The 25,236-nt window shown below is 41.9% G+C and overlaps 1 protein-coding gene across 1 annotated transcript in view; it reads left to right on the top strand.

The window, feature by feature from the left end:
• The window catches only part of LOC146977494 (breakpoint cluster region protein-like), an 88,946-nt gene that overhangs the window by 57,756 nt on the left and 5,954 nt on the right, over positions 1 to 25,236 (top strand). The window contains exons 4-19 of the mRNA XM_085793781.1: positions 825 to 1,010; positions 5,674 to 5,781; positions 8,042 to 8,102; positions 8,235 to 8,287; positions 9,008 to 9,148; positions 15,608 to 15,729; positions 17,114 to 17,279; positions 17,413 to 17,532; positions 17,952 to 18,027; positions 18,273 to 18,377; positions 18,738 to 18,812; positions 19,230 to 19,327; positions 20,051 to 20,182; positions 22,598 to 22,657; positions 22,969 to 23,078; positions 24,398 to 24,537. Of these exons, the coding sequence (XP_085649907.1) occupies positions 825 to 1,010; positions 5,674 to 5,781; positions 8,042 to 8,102; positions 8,235 to 8,287; positions 9,008 to 9,148; positions 15,608 to 15,729; positions 17,114 to 17,279; positions 17,413 to 17,532; positions 17,952 to 18,027; positions 18,273 to 18,377; positions 18,738 to 18,812; positions 19,230 to 19,327; positions 20,051 to 20,182; positions 22,598 to 22,657; positions 22,969 to 23,078; positions 24,398 to 24,537 (1,753 nt within the window). The remainder of the gene's footprint in view (positions 1 to 824; positions 1,011 to 5,673; positions 5,782 to 8,041; positions 8,103 to 8,234; positions 8,288 to 9,007; positions 9,149 to 15,607; positions 15,730 to 17,113; positions 17,280 to 17,412; positions 17,533 to 17,951; positions 18,028 to 18,272; positions 18,378 to 18,737; positions 18,813 to 19,229; positions 19,328 to 20,050; positions 20,183 to 22,597; positions 22,658 to 22,968; positions 23,079 to 24,397; positions 24,538 to 25,236) is intronic.

Below are 25,236 nucleotides of genomic sequence, written 5' to 3'. Positions count from 1 at the left end.
ACAAAGCATAATGGCACATTCAATTTCCCTTATTTCCCAGTTCTCATTTTCTCAAGATTTACTTTTATTCTAACAATGGATTAAATGATTTTATGTAATAGAATGATTTTATGCAACAAAACACAGAGAACAATCCCCCAACTCTGCAGTTCCCCTCATCTCTATTGAACATATTAGCTTCTTTTGGCTAATTCTTTTGGTTTTCATGGTTCCACAACTGCATTGTTTGCATTGGATGCAAAAAGTATTCATGAAATAAAAGCGAACCTGACTGCATGCTACTGTTTGAAGTAAAAAACAAGCTAGACCAATTGAATACTGGCATACAGTTTGCTAAGATTAGCCTACATTATAGCCACCATAAACCACTCGTCATACCAAACCAAGTTCGGCTTGAGCTGTTAAAAGTTTAAGTGTTAAAAAAGTGTACGTTGCATGGCGTGTTGCTGTTTTTGTGTTAAACAAACATTGTCTCACTGTAAAACATGCAGCCTGTTAGGGCATGTACATGTTGCTTTGAAAAATACTGTAATTCTGTACTTATCCCCGGAGTCAGTCACTCAGTATGCTGTAGTTTTGTGCTATAATTTTAGGCCCTTCACATGTGTCATAAAATTCTTTACATGCCTAAATGCCTCCTATTTGAGAGCTAATGTGTGTTTTTCTCAGTCAGACATGATCAGGAGCAGCAGGCCAGGCATTACAGACACAGATCAGAAGCCTGTAAAATAGACACACCATTGTTTCCGATTTACACATGGACTTAAAGTCCACACAAAGACACACTTGTCACATCTGTCGTCCCTGCTGTTTCTTCTTCTCAGCCCATGAAGCCTCTCAAGGCTGCTGCCACCACGTCGCAGCCCGTCCTCTCTGTGGCCCAGATAGAAACCATCTTCTTCAAAGTGCCTGAGCTCTACGAGATCCACAAGGAGTTCTACGACGGCCTGCTGCCCCGCGTGCAGCAGTGGAGCCACCACCAGAGAGTCGGGGACCTCTTCCAGAAACTGGTGAGGAAAAAAGACAAGAGATGATGAGGGGGAGTCGAGGGGGTGGGGTCAATGTGTGAGTGTGTCAGTGTGTGTCTGTATTAGCATCTCTGGGTGTAACTGCCCCTCATCAGAGAGACAACACAGGGCGCCCAAAAGAGGCTGGCAATATTAGAGAGGACTCTCTGAGTGCTACAGCTGCATTTTCTGACCCGTGGACGCAAAGCAAACCGACTGTGATAGAGTGGCATTATTAGCAACAGTAATGTCACTTGAATTGTGAGGCTTTCAGAGGCAGAATTCAATAAACCAATAACGAAAATGTCAATTAGATTTTTATTTTTGCATTGATGCCCTTCTTTATCATTTCAAATATGGACAAATTGAATCGGAATTGTCTTTTTTTTCTACTTCTGCCTCAACAGCCACTCGCTCACTCTCCCTCTGGCCCCCAGTACTTACTACTCTCTGCCAAAGATGTCCAGGCCAAACGTACACTGGGTCTATTTAATCATTTTCACTATGGGTCAATTAACCTACAATGAATCATTTGTTTAATTCTGTCTGAAACACTGCTGCTTGCCCCCCCCCCCACCCCACAACCCCCTTTCCATCTCTTTCCCCCTTAGATTCACTTGTGCTGCACACACACACACACACACACACACACACATACTGAGTGAGGGAGGTGCAGGCATCTTTCACAATGCCGCCTTTCTGCCTCAGGCAGCTGAGGGCATCACTGCACTGTGTGCTTTGTGTCTCGAAGAAGCTGCTATAAATAGGAGCTTCTCTCTTTACTCACTCACTCACTCACTCACTCACTCACTCACTCACTCACTCACTCACTCACTCACTCACTCACTCACTCACTCACTCACTCACTCACTCACACACATCAAATTATGTCAGCCGCCTCCCTGTGGGGCTCACCTAAGTAATGAAGATTTAATCAGTATTTTTTCTATTAAAGCGACACACAGTTCTAATCAAATACTTTGTGTAGAAGCTTGTTTATGCATTTTTTCCCCCATCTTTGCTCACATTAACTTTCCATTGAATGAAACAACACACTCTTCTGATGTGGGTCATGAATAAATACTGAGCTGATTGTAGACTGTGAACGGTGCACAGGAGCCATTGTCAGTCGACCGCTGCTGGTGTGACGGTGGGTTAATCCATTTTCTTTGTCTGGTCTCAAACATTACGTCAGCCTGACAAACACAGGGTTTTTTTTTTCACTCTATATTTACACTTTTTCTATCAACTTGAACAATCTGGCTGTCATTGTTACTCTTCCTCCCCCAAAGTCTACACACTTACACATTTATACTGTGTACACACTGTTTCTGTCCCATTCCCTCCCTCCAGACAGTAGTTAATAAAAGTCAGGAGGAAAAGACGCTCAGCCTTACAAAGAAAAAGAAAAAAAAGGAAAATGCTACAAGACAGCATTTTGGAGGTGGGGAAGGGAGGGAGGAGAGATTAGATGGGAGTAGAGGAGAGTCGAGCATGGGAAGGCAAGTAGATTTAGGCTGCTGCGACTCTTGATAGAGCTGTCTCGCCGTGACTCTGTAATGTGTGTGGGGAGCAGACGGGCTTAGGAATCATAAAACATCAGAACAAGGAAGGAGCGAGATGGAGAGAAAAGAGGGAGAGGCAAAGCGTCAGTGACAGGTTATGAGCATGAGTGTCAGGGAGAAGTGTTTGAAGGCTGAAAATAGGGCTAAATCACACTTGTGCTCCTGCTCCTCCTGAACGCACACAGTTCATACACAGCTGCAAAGTGAAGGTTTTACACCGTGACAACAGACGGGGCCGATGAACTGAAGAAGAAGAGGAGGAGAGGGAGGAGGAGGAGCAGCAAAAGAGACTGATTCTGTGAATTTATAGAAGAAGAAAACCTATTGATCCTAAATTTTGTTTGTTCTTTCACTGTTGAAGTGAATACAGTGTATACTGGGTGTATTTAGCATGTGTGCTCATCCTTTCTTCATAGGTAAAACGATGAATACTGTGCTAGTCACGTTTTCTATCTGCAACACCTGGTGTGTGCTGCTTCTCTCCAGGTTTAAGAGTAGAAGGATGGCAACTCTTTTTTTTTTTTTTTATAAAATCTCATTGGATGCTCTCCAGGCAGAGATGTTATAATGACAACCAAGCATGTGAGAATGAATATGCGTTAGCACCCCCTTACAAACCGAGCAGCTAAATCCAGTCTTGTGGTATAAAGGCCGTAGTCCGTCATGAGGCTGTTTCCTTAATGTTGTTTTCCACTGTGGATTACACACACACATAGTCTCACACGGGACAAATCCCGAACTGAGAAATCCAAACACCCGAGCAGTTTTTCTTTTCATCACCCAAAGCCATTTTCTGCTATGATACTGTAACCGCAGCCGAACGCTCGGTAAGCCTTTACCGTCGTTGTGTGTGGCTCTGTGGATGTGGCTGGCAGACATTCGGGCTCTCTCTCTCTCTCTCTCTCTCTCTCTCTCTCTCTCTCTCTCTCTCTCTCTGCTCTCCACAGTCAAACTGTCACGCTCTGAATGGCCTCCACTGTGGTGCAGATTGTGTGGCCCAGGGCAGGACACAGGATTGCAGGATTGTGAAAATTGCTTTACTTTTTACTCGCCTCCCACCAACTTGCGTCTTCCCTCGGCTGCGGATGCAATGTGCAAAAAAACACAATAGAGCCATTCTGGAGGAGGTTTGTCACAAGAAATTCATCAGCTGGTATTTTTAAAAAACACACATTCAGGGGCAGTAATGTGTCACCAAAGGAGGCACAAATTTTCATTGTGTGTTGATTGTTGCAGCCTTTATAGCTGTGGCTTGTCTTTTTTTAAAGACACACGTACAATGTTTCCTCCGGCGATAACATAATAAGTGCAAACGATGTTTAGAAAACTTGTGACTTCACATTCCTCGCCTCAGTTCCTCCTCCCATGACGGCAAAGATCAGGTCGTGTCAGGGAGGGTAGGGTCATGCCTAAAAATAGGTTTGTGTGAAAGAGGCGGTGAATGAATGAGCTCAGTTATAGTAACAGAAATTGACTTGCAGATGTGTAGCCTCACATGATACTAAAAATACTCACAGAACACTCAAGAACCAAGTTACTAAGTGTAGGCAACAAGTTAAATATCAACAATAATAGGAACATACAGTGGGGGGAATAAGTATTTGATCCCCTGCTGAAATGTATTATAAATTAATTTATAACCTTTATATGATGATATTATTTCCAGATTTTTGTTGATATTCTGTCTCTCTGTGCAAATAAACTTACCACAAAAGCTATAGACCGTCTATATGTTTATATGTTTACAAAATCAGCAGGGGATCAAATACTTATTTCCCCCACTGTAGATACAGACGGAGCAAAGATACAGAGACACAATAATAAAACAAAATCCAATAGAATCAAATGCGTCATATTGTCTTGAAGGCTGATGCTTGATTCCCCATTGGACTTTATAGTCACAGCAGTGTCACCATGTTCCCAGATCTCAGCAGCTACTGTGATGAGTAATGTTACCGTAACAGACAAAAACATTTTAGCTCCACATTATTTGTATTGTGGTAAAAGGGCTGATGAAAAGTAACATTAGGTCACCAACAGCTTAATGGGTTCAGACCACTCATATCTATTACACACAACACAAGTGAAAGTTACTGAGGAATTTGCTCTTCTTTTCAGAGGTGTGTGTGTAGAGACTCTCGACTCTACACACAAAGCCGGTCTCCACTGTACTCTCTCCTCCTTTTCCTTGGTTTTTGTTCAGGAGAATTGACTGTCCTTTTGTTTGCCGTGGAGACGGATGGCGGCGCTGGCAGGCAGCGTTTGCCAGAGTTTTTATTCAGCCGCACCGCTTCCTAAACGTGCCTTCATAGCCTCCGTTAACACCAATCATTAATTACTCGCCCCGGCGCAGCGCAGGTCTTCTCCTCCGCCTGGTTGCCGCGGCAACGGGCCCGGCTGCGAGGAGCAACCATGGCAACATGCTGTTGTTGTGACCGTGATGTGTGTCGCTTGTGGTTTTTTTCTTTCAGTCGTCTGCAGGTCATTTACAGACGACAAGGACAAATCTCTCGTCTCTGTTTTGACATTTCAAAGACGGTTCATCTCACTTCTGCAGGTTTTTAAAGTTACACTGAGAGAGAAGGTCACGGTGGACGTCATATTCTCTGATGTGTTGTGATGCCACCATTTAAACCCTTTTCTTAAAACCGAAACTTTAAATGTGTTTCTTTCTTGTGTCAATAAGACGCAACGACCCGTACAGACTCTCTCCTCAGCACTTGGTTTTATATATTTTTAAAAAATGTCGTGTTTAGAGCTGCATTGTGTTACAGTCTGTGTACAGTGAGGGGGATGAAGTGGAGGAAGTTAACAGTCGGAAGCAGTGAAGAGGGACCATGTGTCTGTGTTTCTCACTGAAAGAGCTTTCATTGCTTTTACTGCCTCTACAATGAACTGCTGTGTCTGGCTGATGCCCATCGCTGGCTATTTATTTCTTGTACAGCATAGAAGATGAAGTAGCGAGCAAAAAGACAACACGTTTTCTATCATTTTTATTCTTTTTTTTTTTTTTTTAGTTATTATTTTGCTTGTAATCACTGTCCAGCTATGTTAACATCACACCCCCCTCTCTCTGTTTCTTCTTTTTTGCTCTCCGTCAGGCCAGCCAGCTGGGAGTTTACCGAGCATTCGTGGACAACTACGAGCTGGCTGTGGAGACGGCCGAGAAGTGCTGCCAGGCCAACACACAGTTTGCTGAAATCTCTGAGGTAAGCAGTTGGGGTGGGGGGGGCGGAGGGAAAATAACAAACAAGGATGCCAAGCAGGGATAGTAATATGTGTTTTTTTTTTTTATTGAAAGCTTCGCTGTGAATGTGCGGTGAAAGGAACGGGATAAAAAGGGAAACGGTTACTGGCTCAGTGTTGTTGCAGTGATTAAATCTGTGATCTCTGAGTTATGGGATCATTTTACCACCGTGTTAAATCAGTCAGTCAGACGTTTAACCCCTGCATGCCAGCAAATTATCCAATTGGATTTCACAAGTTGTTTCTTTTTTCCTTTGATGTATGGAGCAACGCTGTGTCTAATTAAGATAAAAGAAAGTCACTGCTGAGTTCAAGATTTATCACAGGAGAACATTTACACCAACTTTACTCTAAATCGTTTGTTATTTCTTCCCCGTATTCCACAAGATGATTATCTAGTTGGTGATCTTTTTACTCCTGCAGACTCTTGACAATTTACGTGTCTCCCAAGAGTCATTAAGTTTTGTAAACGCTCTAAAACTTCTAATGTGTTATTATTCTAGTCACTAAGTAGCTGCCTGTCTGGTGTGGAAGAGCCGGTTTTGTCTTGTAAGAGAAAAGCAGTCACACAAAATCCAAAAAAAAAAAAAAAGATGACCTGCTCACAACAGAGGGTTAAATTATGGGTTATTAAGGGAAGGAGCAGTTTCTGAATCATGTTGCATAGAAAGAGTCTCTTTTACATCTGTTTTCAGTTTGTACCTGATGTACTGTACTTTCAAAACGCTCTCCCATTATTCACCCACGCAGCTTTTATCATCTCCCTGCACTTAAATTTGAATGTTCTGCTGAATATTTCTGCACAAAGCCAGGCAGCTACAGGCAATTTTGTGTGTGTGTGTGTGTGTGTACGCGATTGTTTGTCTGTTACACACGTGTGCACGTCAATTAAATGAAACAATACAGAGGGGTGGAGGGAGGCAGGAGGTTTCTGTCGTTTTGGCTCAAAAGAGCTCCCAGCTTGGTCTCAGTTTTATGTCTGACCAGGAAAATATGAGCACAGAATCACCTACACAGAGTCTAGAAGGGGCTTGACAGCGTAATAAATTTGTAAATTTATCTTTTCCCTATACACAAGTTTCCCACAGCTGCGATGGCGCAAAACAATATCTTCTATCATGGACAAACTAGATTTGAAAACACTTACTCTCATGGCTCAAATCTAGTTTCGGAGGCTGATGTAACAAAATCGATCCTGGTTTGCACGAGTAATCTACACTCCCAGCTGTGTTACGTTCAACCAGTTTAATATGGATGGGGACTGTAAAAGCTCAAACTGTATTACATGCATTTTGGGATTGTTCTGTTTATCCAGCCGGGAAAAAAATGAGTCCAGATTCAGCCTTTTGAAAAACTGTTTAATCATCGTAACTGTACCTCGGTGTGGGAAGCTTATTTGAACTGCAGTGTGCACATTAAATGGAGCAAATGTACTCCTATCAATTTGCTTCAGGTTGATGGGATGAAAATAAAACTCAGTCTCACTTATTATGTACGTTCAGCCAGTGCCGTTGTATAGGGGAGAAAGGTGATGAAAATTCTAGGTGCCCAGCGCCCAGTGGGGCTCACAAAAAAACCCAGTAGTCTAATGTTTGTATGACTGAATTATTCTGGATAAGACCCTGACTAATACTCATATAGTAATGCTGCATTAGCATAAAAACAAAGTAGGCTAAATAAAAAATGATAGTACATACGTAGTCTAAGAAAAAAAGTGGAAAAGTCAGGGGGTAGGGGCCCACTTTAGTATTCTTTCAGGGGCCCAGAATTCCTAGCAACGGCCCTGCGTTCAGCAGTCAGATGGTAAAAAGTTGAGGAGCTTCTTCTTCGTCCCGTTTCTTTCTCAATTTTTTCAAGCACGTGGCAGTTTCTGATCCATCATCAGTCTTCGTCTATGTTTTATGAGGTCCACCAGTTAGCGCTGAGGCTGGTGTCTACACGCAGGATGGGGAATTCATCATCGAGGGTTGTTAATGGTCTAAGTAATGATGCATGACTCCAAGCCATCTGAGCAAGATGGTGGTGAGGGGGGGGGGGGGGGGGGGGGGGCTTGGCTGCTGAGGATTGCATAATTAATTTGGAAGTGGATGACCTCATAGCAAGAGCAAAGATAATAACCTCACAGTGGTTTACAACCACTTACTCTACTGTAAAGGTTATAAAGGCCTTTCTTTATAAGTGTTTTCTCCCTCAATATTTGAACTGGCTTTTGTCTCCAAACAGAACCTGAAGGTGAGGAGCCCCAGGGACTGTAAGGACCAGACGCCCAAGAACTCACTAGAGGGTCAGTCATCTCATACTGGGTTTTACTTCTACTTCTAATGAAATATTTAAATCTAATATTTCTGCATTACTTCAAATGTTCTGTCATGTAAACAACTCAGCCGGATCTCTTCTCTCTCCCTCTAATCTACAGCTTTACTGTACAAACCAGTGGACCGAGTGACGCGCAGCACCTTGGTTCTCCATGTAAGTGAGCATGAGTGCTGACACAGCGCTTCTCCCCTGTATATTGTCACCGCAGGCAGAAACACGCTGTCGTGTTGTATTGTCTGCCTCTGGCTCAGAAACTGACGCTAAAGGGCTCAACACGAGTGATGAAAACCCAGCGACATATTCGGTCACCGTCATCCAAGAAACTATTTCTGCAAAATTTCTCCATAGATCTCTACCTGCCCTGAGGCTCCTTAAAGACAGTCTCAATGTTTAGATACTGTTTGTAACAGACTGCAGATCAGAAATTAGATTTTTTTTTTTTTTTATGAAATCTTGAGATGTTTGCACATTTGGTTACATTTCAATTACTTTTGGACTTCTAAGTGAGGCAGTAATGAAGAAGGCCTAGTGAACTCCAGAACACTTTGCACTACTGTCTTTATAGACTATGTGTACTTCATTTTACCATTAATCACAAGGATTCTGGGTCTAGTCTGTGCATCTATGAAAAAGTAATAACCTATATGTTCTGTTTGCATCATTGTAAGTAAGCATGAGTAAGCGCATGAACTATTTGTGCATCAATCAAGAGCTCAAGAAAAAAAGAGCAGCATGCTTGAATAACCAATAGTTGTATGTACTCTGCTGTAACTTCTCATCTGTGTGCATTCTGTACATACATCCAGACATGTGTGCTTTTACCTTAATGTGCTTGCCTTTTGAAATCGTTCTTCTTCTGCTCCTGCACTATAGGACTTGCTTAAACACACCCCCACCAGCCACCCGGACCACCCTCTCCTGCAGGACGCCTTGAGGATTTCCCAGAACTTCTTGTCCAGCATCAACGAGGAGACGACGCCCAGACGCCAGTCGATGACTGTAAAGAAGGGAGAGGTGAGTCTGCAGAGGGGGAATCTAGATTTTATTTTGCATTTTATTGTATTGTATTAAAAAGGAGACAGGACTCTTGTCTAATATCTATACTATAGAGAAAAAAAACATGCCACCGCACCGATATAATTTAATGAATTTAGACTGTTAGGTTAGGTTTTCTAAATTTGCAACCTTGAACTTGAAAGTGAAAACACAGGTCCATGAAGGAAGGACACAGTAAGCAAAGCTGTGCCATATTCTCAATGCTCTAATTTTACAACCCTGAAAAAAACACTGAGGTGCTACAAAGTGTTTACTCCAACTACAGACAGGTGATGGTTAATATTAACTCTTTTTTAGCTCTAATATGTATATGTTTGTTGAGCATGGTGATGTCATGACCCCTCCCTCTCAATAGCCATCACAGTCACAGTCTAATGAGTGTATGTATGGCTGTTCAGGGGCCAACCACCACCAATCTGAAGCGTAAAGCAGAGCCCATGCCCATATATGGTCATACTAGGGTTGCGTAGTGAAGGGTGGCTCTCTTGTGGCTTCCCCATCTCCACATCTCCCCTAACGCAAACACACACACACACACACACACAACCTACCCCCCACTGTCTCTCTCATCCCCGGAGATGACTTGACGCACATGAATGGGTGCGTCTTGATTGATAGCTTGCGTGACACTGCCGTACATAATGCCTTGTAATGAGCCACCAGGCCGCACTGACTGGCAGATTCCCAGTTAATTATTCATAAACGGAGGGCAGGAGCGAGCGAGTGAAAAGGCTCTGTCGGCTCCTCCCTCCGCTCGCAGGGGGGTCATTACCGCACCCTTCCCATACACACACACACAAATGCACTCTTTCCTACTCTCTGTTCCATTCACTCTCTCTCTTTCTCTTGCTCATGTTTGCTTTTGAACATATATATACACACACACACACACACACACATGCCTGCCATACCTCCCCTTCAACCCCCTGCAGGCCCCCCCATTTCCACCCCAGTCTGGCCAGACCTCCACACCAGTCATCTAATATTTATGATGGATACATGAAAGCCGCACATGGAAATCAATGGGGCTCATTATATTGTACCTTACCATAGACACTGTATATTATACGCCTGAGGTTACTGCCTGCATTTCGCCATCCGAGCTGCAACGCGGTAGATGCTTCAACCGATTGTCATTACCTGGAGAAGTTGATGAACTGACATTCTGCACCCAGTGACAAGACGGAAAGTGCTTAAATCAGACAAGAAATAAAATTGTAATCAGTCCCAGTAGAGACTATCTGGCTGGAATCATTCTTATAAAAACACAAAACAAGGTTTTCTAGTAAAATCATGATATCCTTACACCGTCCCATAATAGCAGCTAAACTTTAAAATGTCAGATATCTAACAAAGGCCTCAGATAGTGCTGATATGGTTTCACTTAGTAAAGGAGTTTCCCTCATAATAATCCTCTTTTCATGTGAAGAACGGTTTCAGCGCAAATTTGATCATTGCAGATTTGTGTGGGTAAAATGACATTTATTTTAATTGGCTGCACACAGGGCTCGTAGTAGCTGCTCAAACAATCAGAAACACACTGAGTCTCTAAACATTGGCATGGTGTCGGAGTTAAATCAGCACTAATGACTGTAGAGTATGGCGAGCACATCTGCAGCATAACATGGATGGAAAGTTTAAATAGAGGCTTGCTGCAGTAATCAGTAATACTTTTGCAATGTGAAGAGGTAAAAACTCTTCTTACCCTCTGTGTGTGTGTGGACGGGTGAGTAACCCGTGGCTTTATACAGTGGAGGCACGCAGGAGCAGAGCAGCAGCACAAGTGGCCCCCGGAGGCCCCCGGCCCTCTGCCAGATAGATGATGGGAGGGGGCAAACAGAAACTGCTTAATATAAAAGCAAATGATGACACTGCCTAAGTCTCAGTTCACCTCGTCGCGCTGCTTTGTCTGCCTTTGGGAAAGATACAGCTGTGTGTGTGTGTGTGTGTGTTTGTGTACAAATCATCAGCTGCACCACTTTTCATCTGTCTGTGTGTCTTTCTCTCACTGTGTCATCACACATACTGTACACACCGCAAAAATAAAAAACCCACACGAGCGCAGCGATGCCCCTTCAAGCGTGTATTCTAAATATAAACATGGATCTTTTGTAAATTCATGCCATTACTCGTGCACACGCTCTCAGCGAGGCTCTTCCAGGAGATGGTCAATATTTAATCTGCGTTCTGTGCTGTCAGCGTGCTCTGCCTCGCGTCGCTCTCCTTCTTCCCACTTAGGTGCTGCTCATGTTCCGGTCAGCTATTATGAGAAACGGAGAAAGTCACATTTCTCCTGCTGGCTTTTTCGATATTATGAAAATGTCATCTGATGCGCTGAGACAGCCGGTTTGTTAAGGATGCCTTTTCCTCGGCCGCAGAGCAAAGCAGCGACTTAAGCACATTTTAAATTCATTTAGAAATACTGAACATCCGCGTCCAATGATAAAACACTCAACCTTAATTTAAAAAACAGCATGAAGTGAATGTGTCAAAACTTCATTCAGGGCTTGAATTAACTCATGTGAACTGCACAGTTTAATGTGTTGATGATTTGCCCTGCTTCTGGCTCAAAAAAGAATATCCACAGTGTCTTAATTCTGATTCACTCAAGCCCAAACAAAGGGTTTTTGTTGAAAGACGTAAATGTCCAGGTTTAAAAAGATCATTTGTGTTGTTGTCTCCTCACTTTATCCCTCCACATGACTTCCATTCACTCTCACACAGCTAGATGCCTGTAAATCCCTAATCTATCTGTCATCCCTCCTTTTATCTTATCTCTTTATCATGGGATCAATAGAGGAGAGGATTACCACTGAGGGTAGGTGGGTAGTGTAGTTTCCCAGTAGGTCATTTCAAGTCTACTTTACTTACCTGAGCATGATAACAAATCAAATAGGTCACATGTGACATAAAGGAGAATCAGTTATTCTCTTATTGTCCCAAAACATTCAGATGATCCCTCATTTTAATCTGCATGAAGTGCTCCTGAGGTCTGATAGTAAGCCAACCTAATCTTCTGCTGTACTTTCTGCTCAGTAATCCAATCAATAAGATCGTCTAATCTAAGAGTTTCCTGCTGACTCATCATGATTATCACAGGAGATTTTAGTTTGTTGGATAGCAACATTGCTCCCAGACATAAGGTCCGAGATTCAAAGCTGCACCAACCATCCACGGGCTTGAAGAATAACGTCACAGTAGTACGTTGGAAGGAGTTAAAATAGCTGCAGTCTGTGGGCTCTGTGGGATGAAAGGTACACTGTAAGTTTCCTGAACCTCTGACCACACCCAACATCATAGTAAGGTGTGGTCGGTCATAATTATGACCACAGCCGGCTGTGATGTAGGCTAAAACCACAGTGCCATGTTACGTTACTGCTACACAGGATCATGTCACCACTAGTTGGAAAGGCAAGATGGGACTATTGAAGAGAAGAAGACTTTGAGAATACAATCAGAATGAAGAAACAAGTTATTATACATATCACATCTCGATTTATTAACATCATCACCGTGATTAGAGCATGATTCAACCTCACTGAGCTGCGAGCCACGTTTCTTTATCTATCGCTTCATTTATGAAAGCTGAATGTTGGATGCATGCAGATTAAAGAGGAACTATTCAAGATTTTTACCTTTTAAAATTTAAATTATTAATTTATTACACAGCTTCTGGAGTTATTGTGATGGTTCAGTGACTGCCACCTAGCGCCACGCCCCATAACCCGTTATCTCTTGTTTATGACAGATTAGACTACACAAATATACACATCGCAACGCATATTAGATATATGACGTTATCCTTCTAATCGGCTTTACTGAAAACAAATGTACATGGCCGGGGGTGGAGGGAGGAGGGTTAGCAAAACAGCGGACTTGCATAGTTCCCCTTTAAATTAAATGTCCTTTAAAACCTGAATCCTCATATTGTTGCAACCAGATGGTTCAACTTGAATTGTATGGAGTTGCCTGTGGTGTATAAAACAGTTTGCTGTGCACTGATGGAGCAATGGAGCTTTTAATAAGCACTGCAGCTCCAGTAATCCTCATTCCAACAGTTTAGTGTTGTATCTGAGCAGGATGCCAAAACTAAAAGCAGCAATGTGCCTGAAGTCACAGTCAAACTAGTGTACAGTACACATCCTAAATACAGACTGACATGACAGGATGTGGATTGACAGATGTGAGGCAAGATGGAGCCTTGGTTTATAACCTAGTTAGAAAATAGTCTTCCAATACGTGGGGAATGTCTCATCCATGTCCCAAAACTTAAAGATGGAGACTGAGAGATGAATGTGCAGAGGAAATACTTACTAGACTAGAGACTCATTTCGACACTTGGAAATCATAGCAGCGCCACGAAGAAGACAGTTTTCTCATGTGGACTGACAGATGTAGCATCCAGAAATGCCAGACCGGAAGCTGGAAGTTATTTGTCACAGGTGAATAATTACATCCACCTGTGGGAAATAAATTTGTATTAGATTGTTACCGTGGCGATCAGAATATGATTTTGTCAGCTGCAGGCTTTGTGTATGTGTACGTGTCAGATCACTGCAGAGTAGAGGAGCTGCTTTAGTGACATGTCACATGGTTTGGTATCCACAGTAAAAGAACTGCAGTGTGACTCCTTTCTCTCTCTCTGTTTCTCTGTCTGGTTTTTCCTTCTCTCTTCATTTTTGTTCCTTTCTCTGACACCTTCTCTCTTTCATGCTCTTGTTTCTCCTGTCTTTCTCACCTTCCCTCCACCCTCTCCATCATGCACAAGCGTTAATGCCAAGTGACACAGCATGAGGCCTCCTCTCTGCCAGCAGATGTCCAGTCAGGTTTTGTAAGCACATGCAGCCTCTCCTATGTTTGCATCAGCTCCACTCCAGTGTGTTCTGGAGGTGACAGTCACTGTGTGTTCATGATGGAGAGGACAGGTGGGGGGGTGGGGGGGGGATCAAGATGAAAGCAGGGATGTCAGGGTGGCCTGTGGTGGAAAATATGAGCTTATTGAAATATAAAATAATTAAATGTGCATTAAGTTTTTAGCTCATCTTGGTGAGCACACCTATTGTTCTGATTTGCTTTGCTGAGAGCAGCGGTAAATGGACTGTAAAATCCTTTATGTTTGCATATTGTTAATGTTTCACTGTTGTCAGCAATGTTCACTCTAATGTTAAGTTAAACTTGATTAAATTCATTTCTGTCCATCACATCTTCGCTTAAAACAAATTATAAGGTAATTACATCCCCAAATCTGGTGTAACCAAGCAAAATATCCAAAGCAAAGTGGGTTAAATTACTGAGAATAAACAAAATTAAGTGGAAACTTAGAAAATAAAGCACTTAGTTTACCATTGAAAACTGTTTTGTGTTCATAATTTGTGTAACCCTAAGAACAAAATGAAGGCCAAAAATGAAATAAAGTGCCTGTGACCCATCCTTACTGGACCCTACCTGCTGAGAAAAGATACAGAACTTATACAGAAACTTGAAGATGTTTCATCTCTCATCCAAGAAGCTTCTTCAGTTCTGACTGATTGAGACTTCCAGGTATTTAACATCTGTGGGGTCATTATCAAAGGCTTTTTTAGAGTCTCACCGGTTTCCCTCGGTTCAATCCATCATTGGAGAAACCTCATATACATAATTTCATTTTTTAATTTTATTCTTAACAATCAACGTTTCATGTCCTACACACTGGACCACCAGAAACACCAAAGCTACGAGCATGTAAAAGTGAAGCATTTACCATCAAGTTGTGGTTTAACATTTTTGCCTGCTCTATTTTAATTGTGTTTTCTTCTCTGGAAAATGACATCACTGCCCCCTTTTGGCAAACTGCAGTATAACACATCTCATTACATAGTCTGACGTCAACCAGTCCCACGGTTCCAAACATCACTCTTCTTTCTTCTCTCACCACTTCACCATCACCACGACATAGATTATAGTGCCAGAATACTATTAAATTATTCATCTAGCTAATCGTTTATTATGATTGGATGATTGGAATTTAATCCTAAACTATGTAAACCTTTTGGGTATGGATTTGGTTCATATTCGATAATTAATAGGTTGCACATGAGCTTTGTCACTGACCATAGAGTTGAGCAATTAAAACACTTTTTGGTTTTCTCTACTCTCCACACTGTTAAAACAGTATTGAGAATCTGGAAGAGAGAAGCCGGGATAAATCTCTTGGATGCAGCCTCGACACAAAGCCTGTGTAAATCCATCCACTGTCCATAAAATAGAACAGACTTGTTACTGTGACTCATAAAAATGTGTCAGCACCGATATGATGCCGGTTTTCCACACTCAGGATAGAGACTTTAATTTGTGAGCTTTCGTTTTTGCCAACTGTTGTGATATTAACGACAGCTTCGGTGTTTCTGACCCCACTGCTGTCGTCCGTTGTCGTCACAGAACCGGCAGCTGCTAAGGGACAGCTTCATGGTGGAGTTGGTTGAGGGAGCGAGGAAGCTGCGACATGTCTTCCTTTTCACCGACCTGCTGCTCTGCGCCAAACTGAAGAAACAGATCGGAGGGTAAGAAACATGATGGGCCTCGTGTCTCATTCTCTGAAAATGGAAGTGACTCCAGCAGTGAAATACGGCAAAACACAGAGATTGTCGTAGCAGTTAGGCAGAGCATGGTGGGATATCTTAAATCTTATGGAATCATTTATGTCTCCAGCTGAAATCCCAGTTCAGTTCACAGTTGAGAATCAGTTGAGACCTGAGTTACACAGAATAACCAAAGAATGTTTGTAGAAAACAATGCATTAACTAAAGTAGAGTATAGATATCATAATGAAAGGTTGTCAAAGATGCTCTGAAAAGACGCAATGCCAGTATACAAGACATTCAAGATTAATTTCAAACTAAAGTTCAGACAGCAGAGCTCTGCTCCTTAAAACCCATCTTACTGGTCTTGGCAGGGCCCCCTGAAAGAATACTAAAGTGGGCCCCTACTCCCTGACTTTTCCACTTTTTTTCTTAGACTACGTACGTAATATCATTTTTTATTTAGCCTACTTTGTTTTGATGCTAATGCAGCATTACTATGAGTATTAGCCAGGGTCTTATGCAGAATAAATCAGTCATACAAAGTTAAGACTACTGGGGTTTTTTGTGGGCCCTGCTGGGCGCTGAGCCCATAGAATTATCATCACTTTTTTCCCCTATACAACGGCCTTGGGTCTTGGAGGCAGTGATTTAAGCCTAACGCTACATTTTGTATCATAATTACCTCTCTTAGACCCAGTCAAAATACTATACAAATAAAATAACACACAGTTTTCAATTCAGTGCGACTTAATCTCATATCTGATGTCTGTTGTGAGTAAACATCGGTAAATGCTCTACTGATCTACTGGGAGCTAGTTCAGTATAGTTTTAATATTTCTGTCAAACAACTACTGGCTAAAAACTGCTTTCAGGTTGTCTGCAACTCACTCAACCCATAGCAACATTTTTCTTTGTTTTTACAGGAGGCACCAAACCCCTGCATATTTTATCATGACTCCCAAATCCAATATAAGTCAAAAATATATACCAATACTTATTTAATAATTGCTGGGAGAGAAAAAAAAACAGAACAAAATATCACACAGGAAGGAAGCTTGAAGCCACTGGAATGAATCACTGTATATTTGACATTTATGAGAAATTCCTCAGTAGCTTTCATGATGTCATCGAAGTATTACAGTTTGTAAGACTCATTGTCATTTCCAGTAAGATTTTTCTTAAGATAACAACTAATAATTATTGCACTTTCTTTTTCCTTCTCATGCTGCCTCCTTCATCCCTCCCTCCTCATCCTCACATATATCCATCATTATCAACCCACTCCTGTCGTACCTCCTTCTTTTCCTCCCCTCACCTTTCACCATCCATCTCCTGTCGATCCCCCCTCCTCCTGCCACTGTAGGAAGAACCAGCAGTACGACAGTAAGTGGTACATCCCCCTGACTGAACTGACCTTCCAGGGCCCCGATGAGACTGAACCACTTACCATCCCCCAGGTCCCCGACGAAGAGCTTGACGCCATGAAGGTCAAAATCTCACACCTCCGCAGTGAGATTCAGAGAGAGAAGGTAGCGCTGATCCACTCTGATCCAGATCTACGAGCACAGACACCTTGTTTGATCCTCTCATTTGAATTGAAACAGAAACAAATTTTATCAATTGTCAGGCGCTGATGAGTTCACTCATGGTCTGTGATTTCAGAGAGCTAACAAGGGTTCTAAGGTCATCGACCGTCTCAGGAAGAAGCTGTCGGAGCAGGAGTCTCTACTCCTGTTAACATCTCCCAGCATGCCCCTCCGAGTCTACAACAAGAACGGCAAGGTGATGACGCTCTCCATCCCTGTTTCTCTGCTCTCTTTTTTTTCCTAATCATTTCTTCCCATCTTCCTCCTGCTCTCCCTACACACTCCCCCTCTCCATATTTCATCTGTTCTACTCGTTTTACAGCTTTTTTTTTGTCCTCTGCTTGATTCCCAGCACAATATTCCCTCGCTGGTCTTCCTCAAGATTAATTCTCCTTAATCTGTTTCTTACTCAGACTTTCTTGTACGAGTGTGTAGCTGTTGCTTTATGAAATCTCACATCGGCTAAAGCTGGCTGAATGAGAATTTAGAACTGCAGCTTTATAAGTATCTGAGTTTGTATGTTTGTACGGATAAAACATGTCCTCTTAATGTTTGATTCTGCTTCAGAAATAACAGCTTTTTTATTTTTTGTGTGTGTGTGTTTATATATTTCAGGGTTACGGTTTCCTGATTTCGTCTGACTATGAACGTGCAGAGTGGAAGGAGATAATCAAAGAGCAGCAGAAGAAATGTAAGCGTCCCAGAAATGTCACATTCAACAGTTTTCAATGTGGAAAAGCATTTGAGGCACTTGACACATTTTTAGCCAAATCCAGACACATGTACATTAGAAACTCCTAATCTGAGAAATTTGTAATGGAGAAACAGAGACTGAGGTTTTTTGCCTCAGGGCAACACAGAGAAAACCCGAAAAGACGCATGTTCTTTATTGTCTACAATGTCATTTACAGCTTCAATTTATTCTCTCCCCTGAAGGTTTTAAAACATCCTCCTTAACTTCCATGGAGCTGCAAATGTTAACCAGCTCTTGTGTCAAACTGCAGACAGTCCACCACATCCCCCTCAGCATCAATAAAGAAGGTAACACACTGACTGTCTTTGAGATGCCATAGTTACAGATAGCATTGAGTCTATGAATAGACTCGATGAATAGAAGTGTAATTGTGTGTTTGCATCTCTGTTGTTGGTGAAAAACAAATGTCCTGGAAAGAAATAGTGACAAATGGTTGTGGGTAAAATGAGGATGAAAAGTACAAAGAGATTTAAGCCACATTTTATTCTGTGCAGTTCTGTTTTATTGCTTCCTCCCATGTCTCATTCTGCTCCAAAACAAACAGAGATCTGCATGCTTTTCTAATCCCTCCTCACTGTCTTCTCTCTCTCTCTCTCTCTCTCTCTCTCTCTCTCTCTCTCTCTCTCTCTCTCTGACTGTTTTTCCAGAGGATGAATCCCCCGGTCTCTGCGGGTTCTTGAATGTAATCGTCCACTCCGCCTCCGGCCTCAAACAGAGCTTGAGTGAGTCACTCACCTTTAGCCTCCATACAAACAACAGAAAATTCAGATCGAATCAGACAAAATGAGTTCCTGAGAGGGAGAGCTCCACTTTAATGGGACTGTGGAAATGTTCTGGTGGAAACTTTTGGAAATCCATGTTTCCTGTCAGATTTGTTTCACTTGAAACTTCAATAACTGGTTGAGTTGCAGGAATTTGCATGTTTTACATCTTTAGCTGCCGGTTTGGTGCGTTTGCTGAGCTGCAGACTATGACTATGTATGGACAAACATCAGAGAGTGAATGACTCGTAGTTTGTGATCTGGAGATTACGCACAGCAGTCCGCCTTGTTCGGCTGCCAATGTGATGCATTCATAAATAATATTTCAGTAGCTGTGTAAATGTGTCATCTTTTCAATCCTCCCCTCCCTGTCTTCAGATCTCTACTGCACATTGGAGGTGGATTCTTTTGGCTTCTTCTCAAATAAAGCCAAGACGAGAGTGTATCGATACACCACTGAACCCAAATGGAACGAGGTAAGAGACTGGTTTTAACTGTACACGTGCAACTCCACATACATGTATATCCCCGTTGGAATAAATAGGTTCCTTTAGAGTCTTTGTACAGTTTCTGCTGCCTGTCATGTATCTGACATCTGGTCCTGTAATCTGTTAGCTGTCCATCTCTGAGTAATGACAAGATGTCTAACAGAACCCTCACAGAGCATCTGCAGCGCCTGCAAACATATAGAAAACTCACTCACACACACACAGAAACAGCTGGATAGCAGAGGTTGGCACTACAGAGGGAGAAGAGCTTTGAGACACAGTCAGTGGACGGGTTCATCTGCAGCACAGTGCAGTGTGACCCAGAGACTCTTTGAGGATTTTGCCCAGCAAAGTGGAAATAATATCAGCTAATGAGGAGCTGCTGGTGATGACTCACATCTGTCCAAATGCTAAGTGAACCAACACAGTGTGGGCCTCTGAACGATGTGCAAACCATATGCAGAGAGGGCTCTCTTACATAATTACAGGGGATGTTGGTCAGCTGTGCTCTGTGGTGGGATGTATGGATTCAAATATACTGACTTTTGTGGAGGTAGAATCTCTTGTTTGTCATTATCTTTGTTGTTATTCCTGTCTCTGTGCTTGTCGTTTTACAAAGGAATGTTTTTTTTTTCTTTTTTGCAACCCTTTGAAACCCGTTTTCGCAGATTTTTCTCCTCTCACAACAGATTTTTCTTTTCTCCCGCTCAGGAGTTTGAGATTGAGCTGGAGGGCTCGCAGACCCTGAGGCTGCTCTGCTATGAGAAGTGCTACAACAAGACCAAGCAGAACAAAGAGGATGGAGATAGCACAGACCGCATCATGGGGAAAGGACAGATCCCGGTATGACTTGACGTCACCACCCCACATACACACACACACACACACACACTTAGACACACATCTCACTTCTTCATTCAGCAGACATACCATGATTCATTGCTGATAGGCAGTTATGTCACCACCACTGCCACAAAACATGAAATCCATGTTGTTGCTCAGTGAGCATACATGATGTAGCAATTGGCTAATTAGATTAATTGCTCTAATATATGATGGTGAGCTACGGGGGTTTGGTTGAATAGAGAAAAACAGCTGCTCAGCGCATGTCAGCTAGTGTAATTTCTCTGTCCAGTAAAGATTTACACTCTGAATGTTAAGCCATTTTTGGATTGATGGACTGACGCAAAGCTTTATATTTCATGCTGCTGATTTGTGGTTCCACTGCCAGGTTTAGGTGGTTCGAACATTCATCACAGGCCAGGATCTGTAATGGGCATTGAGTTACAGTGATACCATCCTGCACAGGTGCAAGTTATATCAATGCTGTCGAGTGTTCTGTCCATAAGAATAGACCAAATTCTGGTAATGCTCCAAAACAAATACAGACACTGTCCTGAGGAGTCTGGATTGACAGATTGCAGGTTGATAGAAGATTTGGATAGCAGGTGATGAGGTTTGCAGAGATGATGCCAGCCTGCAGGATAAGGGCAAGTGTCACTCAGGAGAAAGAGAAAAAGATACAACAGTAAGATTTAGCCTGAAACATGAGACTCTGCTTTGATGCTGAGCCACCAAAAACATCCTCCTTGCTCCTGATCTCGCCGTAGTATCTTATATGTTATAACTTTTTGTTCTTGTGCCTGCTCGCTTTATGTCAGTTTAAATAAACCACTCCTAGAAAAAAGTGGTGTCACACTGTATGTACAATAAAAGAAACAGCACCACTCAGTTTTTTGGTTCTGTATCCCAGACACTCACATGTTTAAATTGGAGCAGACATGTTCAGTCTCCTCAGCTGCTCATTGTCTCCCAGGCTGTAAGTTACAGTCACGTGCTCCACCTAGTGGTTCCTCTGCTAACCCCCGTGACAATGATCGGCTCCTGACGGATGATGTCATACTAGACAAACCACCCAGAGTGGTGAGAAAGTTGTTCAGCAGGATTTTCATAAATCCAAGACAAGAAAACAGCCGCTCCCGTCCTCAGCCGGAGCCACAGCGGCTGATAAATCCCACATTTTACCGTCTAGTTTTACTGTTTCGCCACCACCACATTGTTAACAGCTCAAACTTTATACACCAGTGTACTCTAATCATTGCTTTATATGAAAATCCCCCCCCATCTGTCTAAAATTGACTGCAACAATTGAATCAAAAAATATTTTCAACATATGTTGTTATTATTGCAATTTTAACAGTAAAAGTAGTCAAATTATGATCTTTTCTTACATGGATTCTGACCTTTAGATGCTGTATACAGTACACAATATGCTCCTAGATGTAAGCTTGTCTCAATTTTCCTGTGCAGTGTTGTAAACTCTCCCCACTCATATTTTTTTTTATTTGAGTGGGTTTAAGTCCAGCAGAAGTGTAATTTATTGGTAAATAATATGTGGCTAAACAGCACAGAGCTGGAGGAGATAAAATCATGTTTGTTTGGACGAAAAAACCTTGAGCTCTTAAAATATTTTTATCAGGGAGCAAGAGGAGCTTTCTCAGCTTTGCTGTTGTTTAGTGGAATGTAATTCTTTGTAGATAAACGGCTCAAACCAAAGAGCGCTCTCACCAGTGAAAAAGATTCACTTATGAGAAACATGATCCTGCTTCGCACGCAACCAGATGGGGCTTAGCCTAGGTAAACATACAACATGGAGTCTACTGTGTCTGTGTGTGTTTGTTTGCTTCATCATGTCAGATGTGTGTCTGTGTGTGTGCAGCCTTTATTGCCCCAGATGGCACATCTCTGTAGATTTGAATGTGAATTTCATCTCTTTTTCTCGTTTTTTTCTAAACACGCAGTAGGGGAAAGTTACTGGGCAGTCAAACCACCTATAACTCAAGGCACTGTGATATAAATAGGGCAACAGTATGTGGAGATAACTGCATTTAACAAAAGAACTGAACATTCAATATCAACTTTACTTAAGTAGTTGATGAGAAAATAGTGACAACACTGCTTCAGAAATCATTTTAATTTAGATTTTGTTTTAATTCCTTGCGCAATTGCCTTTGGCCTGTAACCTTCTATTTAACCATTTGTTAGATACCTATTCATTAACAGAAAAAATAACTAAACAAATTGCCACAGTATATAAAACACCACCTTCCTCATGTACTAGGTAATCTGAGATCATTGTAAATATCAACTATAGGTTTACTCATCATGACCTTATTGGATCAACAGCTTTTTTCATGACATCATGGTTTGGATGAAATGTAATAACCTATATTGTCTTTTTGTGTTTCCTCCACTAAGCTTGACCCTCAGACTCTCCAAGGCAAAGACTGGCAAAGGACAGTTATTCCCATGAATGGGGTGAGTCCATTGCATTAATCTACTGCAGTGCATTTTCTGCTTTTATACTCTGTTCAGCAGTTAAGTACTTATATCAGGCATCACTGTTATAACCTGACATTTTATTATGGTAGCACTAACAGAGAGGGGTACTCTAAATCATTTCCAGGATGTGGTATAGTAGTTTATTTGGTGTGAAGCCCACACCAGGTTTGAAATGTGAGGATTTCCTCCAGATTGAGGAGAGCTGTAGCAGATGGATTTCAGGCTTTCAGACCGGCTTCACACACTGTAAACCTGTTCTAACTTTAAGCTCTTTTTTCCTGTGTCAGATCGAAGTCAAACTCTCCATGAAGTTCACAAGCCGGGAGTTCAGCCTGAAGAGGATGCCCTCGCGGAAACCTATGGGTGTGTTTGGAGTCAAGATCTCCACGGTGACCAAGTGAGTTGACATTTAATTACACAGAAGCCACTCAAGAGCAGAGTAATTACACAGCATACGTACAAACAGTTGCCTTCATCAGGGCTCGATTTGAGGCCAACTTTTCTGTTATGCACATTACTGTATCTTTTTGTTTCTTTTCTCAAATCCCACACTGTTGTGTTGATGGTTCAGTTTTTCTTTTTCTTGTTTTACTTTTACCTTTTTTTTTTTTTAAAGTATATTTTTTGGCTTTTCATGCCTTTTATTATTTGATAGGACAGTTGAGAGTGTGACAGGAAATGGGAGGCAGAGATGGGGGGAATGACATGCAGGATAGGGCCGTCCGACGCGGGACTCGAACCGGGCCGCCTGCAGCGAGGACTATAGCCTCAACACATGGGGCGGGTGCTCTACCAACTGAGCTAAACTCCGCCCCTACTTTTACCTTTTTTCACTGTGGATCAGCAACTTCCTACCCTAACATCAGGATAAAAAAACTACATAAAAATCTTTGTTAAACTGTAGACGGCTCATCCAGAACTCAGCATTTAGTCATTAGCAAGAGTATATAGTCTACTAGCTGAATACTGGTATCAGCATGCTAACAAGCTCACAGCATTCTGCCCTTTAGGTGTAGGGCTCAACAAAGATCACTCAAAACCACAAAGGTCAACCTGATGACGGTGCCAGAGATCATTTGTTCAGAGTCATTAGGAAACATAATCGTGAAATCATGAATGTCTGATACCATCTCATAATTATTGAGATATATTGATAAATAAAATAGGCCAGGAACAGACTGAGTGATCCCTAGAGCCAGGCCAATACTGAGCCTATAAAATCACAGTAGTAGGCCTATAAATTATTTACATTATTCCCTGCAGTATTAAATGATATCTGAATTGATTTCCTACCGTCTACAAACCCTTTGGTTCCCATTAGTTTCCTGCACAATAAAAAATTAGTGGATACACACTTAGATATTAATTCACTGTCAACACTTTAATTCCTTTGGTGGAACACAGTAAAATAAAGGAGGTAAGCAGTTGAAAAAGAAAGAAAGAGAGAAAGAGCATGTAGGCCTAAGAGAAGTATCAGTGTTTTGCTGCTGTTGCTGATCACTGACATTAATGAGGATTAAAGATAACAAGTGGGTTAACTAGATTTACCAGAGAAAATCAATTATCGTGCTACACAAAAACATTTCAACAGAAACGCAAGCAAACAGCCCAAACACAGCAAAACATTTATTTTATTGATTTCACTTTTGATGCCAGTACATTTTTATATAATACAAACTGCTTGCTTGTCATTGACATTTATAATTCTGTCTATAGGCGTGAGCGCTCCAAGGTTCCCTACATTGTCCGGCAGTGCCTGGAGGAAATTGAACGGAGGGGTATGGAGGAGGTGGGCATCTACAGAGTATCAGGGGTGGCCACTGATATTCAGGCCCTGAAAACCGCCTTTGATACCAGTGAGTACAACTTTTATACATATACAGCACAAAACTAATGTAGTAAAGCTTTCAAAACCAGATGTGCCCCGTTGCCACTTGTAGAAGTTTCCATATTCCTGCAGTTTTAATTGTACGTATTGCGTATGTGTGAAACTTTGCAGTATAAATCATACTATGTTAAAGGGATAGTTCACCCAAAATTCAAATTTCACTCATTATCTACTCACTCCGTGCCTTCTCGGAGTTACGGGGGGGTCCGCGAAGCAGTATTTGTCCATATAATGGTTGTGAATGGTGCTCACTTTTCTTCGTCCAAAAAGACACACCAAAAAACATCCAAATACCTCCATACTGCTCGTCTGTAATGTCCCTCTTGTATTGAAGCCCCGACATGAGAAATTGTTTCGAAAAAAATTAAATAAGTCTATATTTTAAGCTTGTTTGTAGCGAAAGCTCCCAGTGTCTCAGTTCACTGCTCTTCATTTGCACTGACCGGCGGAACAATTTCTCATGTCGGGGCTTCAATACAAGAGGGACATTACAGACGAGCAGTATGGAGGTATTTGGATGTTTTTTGGTGTGTCTTTTTAAACGAAGAAAAGTGAGCACCATTCACAACCATTATATGGACAAATTCTCCCAGCCCTTAGTCGACATGAGGGTGAGTAGATAATGAGATGAATGAAATTTGAATTTTGGGTGAACTATCCCTTTAAT

Source organism: Trachurus japonicus, chromosome 12 (assembly GCF_045865225.1).
Source record: "Trachurus japonicus isolate A0001 chromosome 12, Traja_1.0".
Classification (NCBI taxonomy): domain Eukaryota; kingdom Metazoa; phylum Chordata; class Actinopteri; order Carangiformes; family Carangidae; genus Trachurus; species Trachurus japonicus.
Note: the sequence above shows the minus strand (reverse complement) of the source record. Positions and strands in the feature narration are given on the sequence as shown.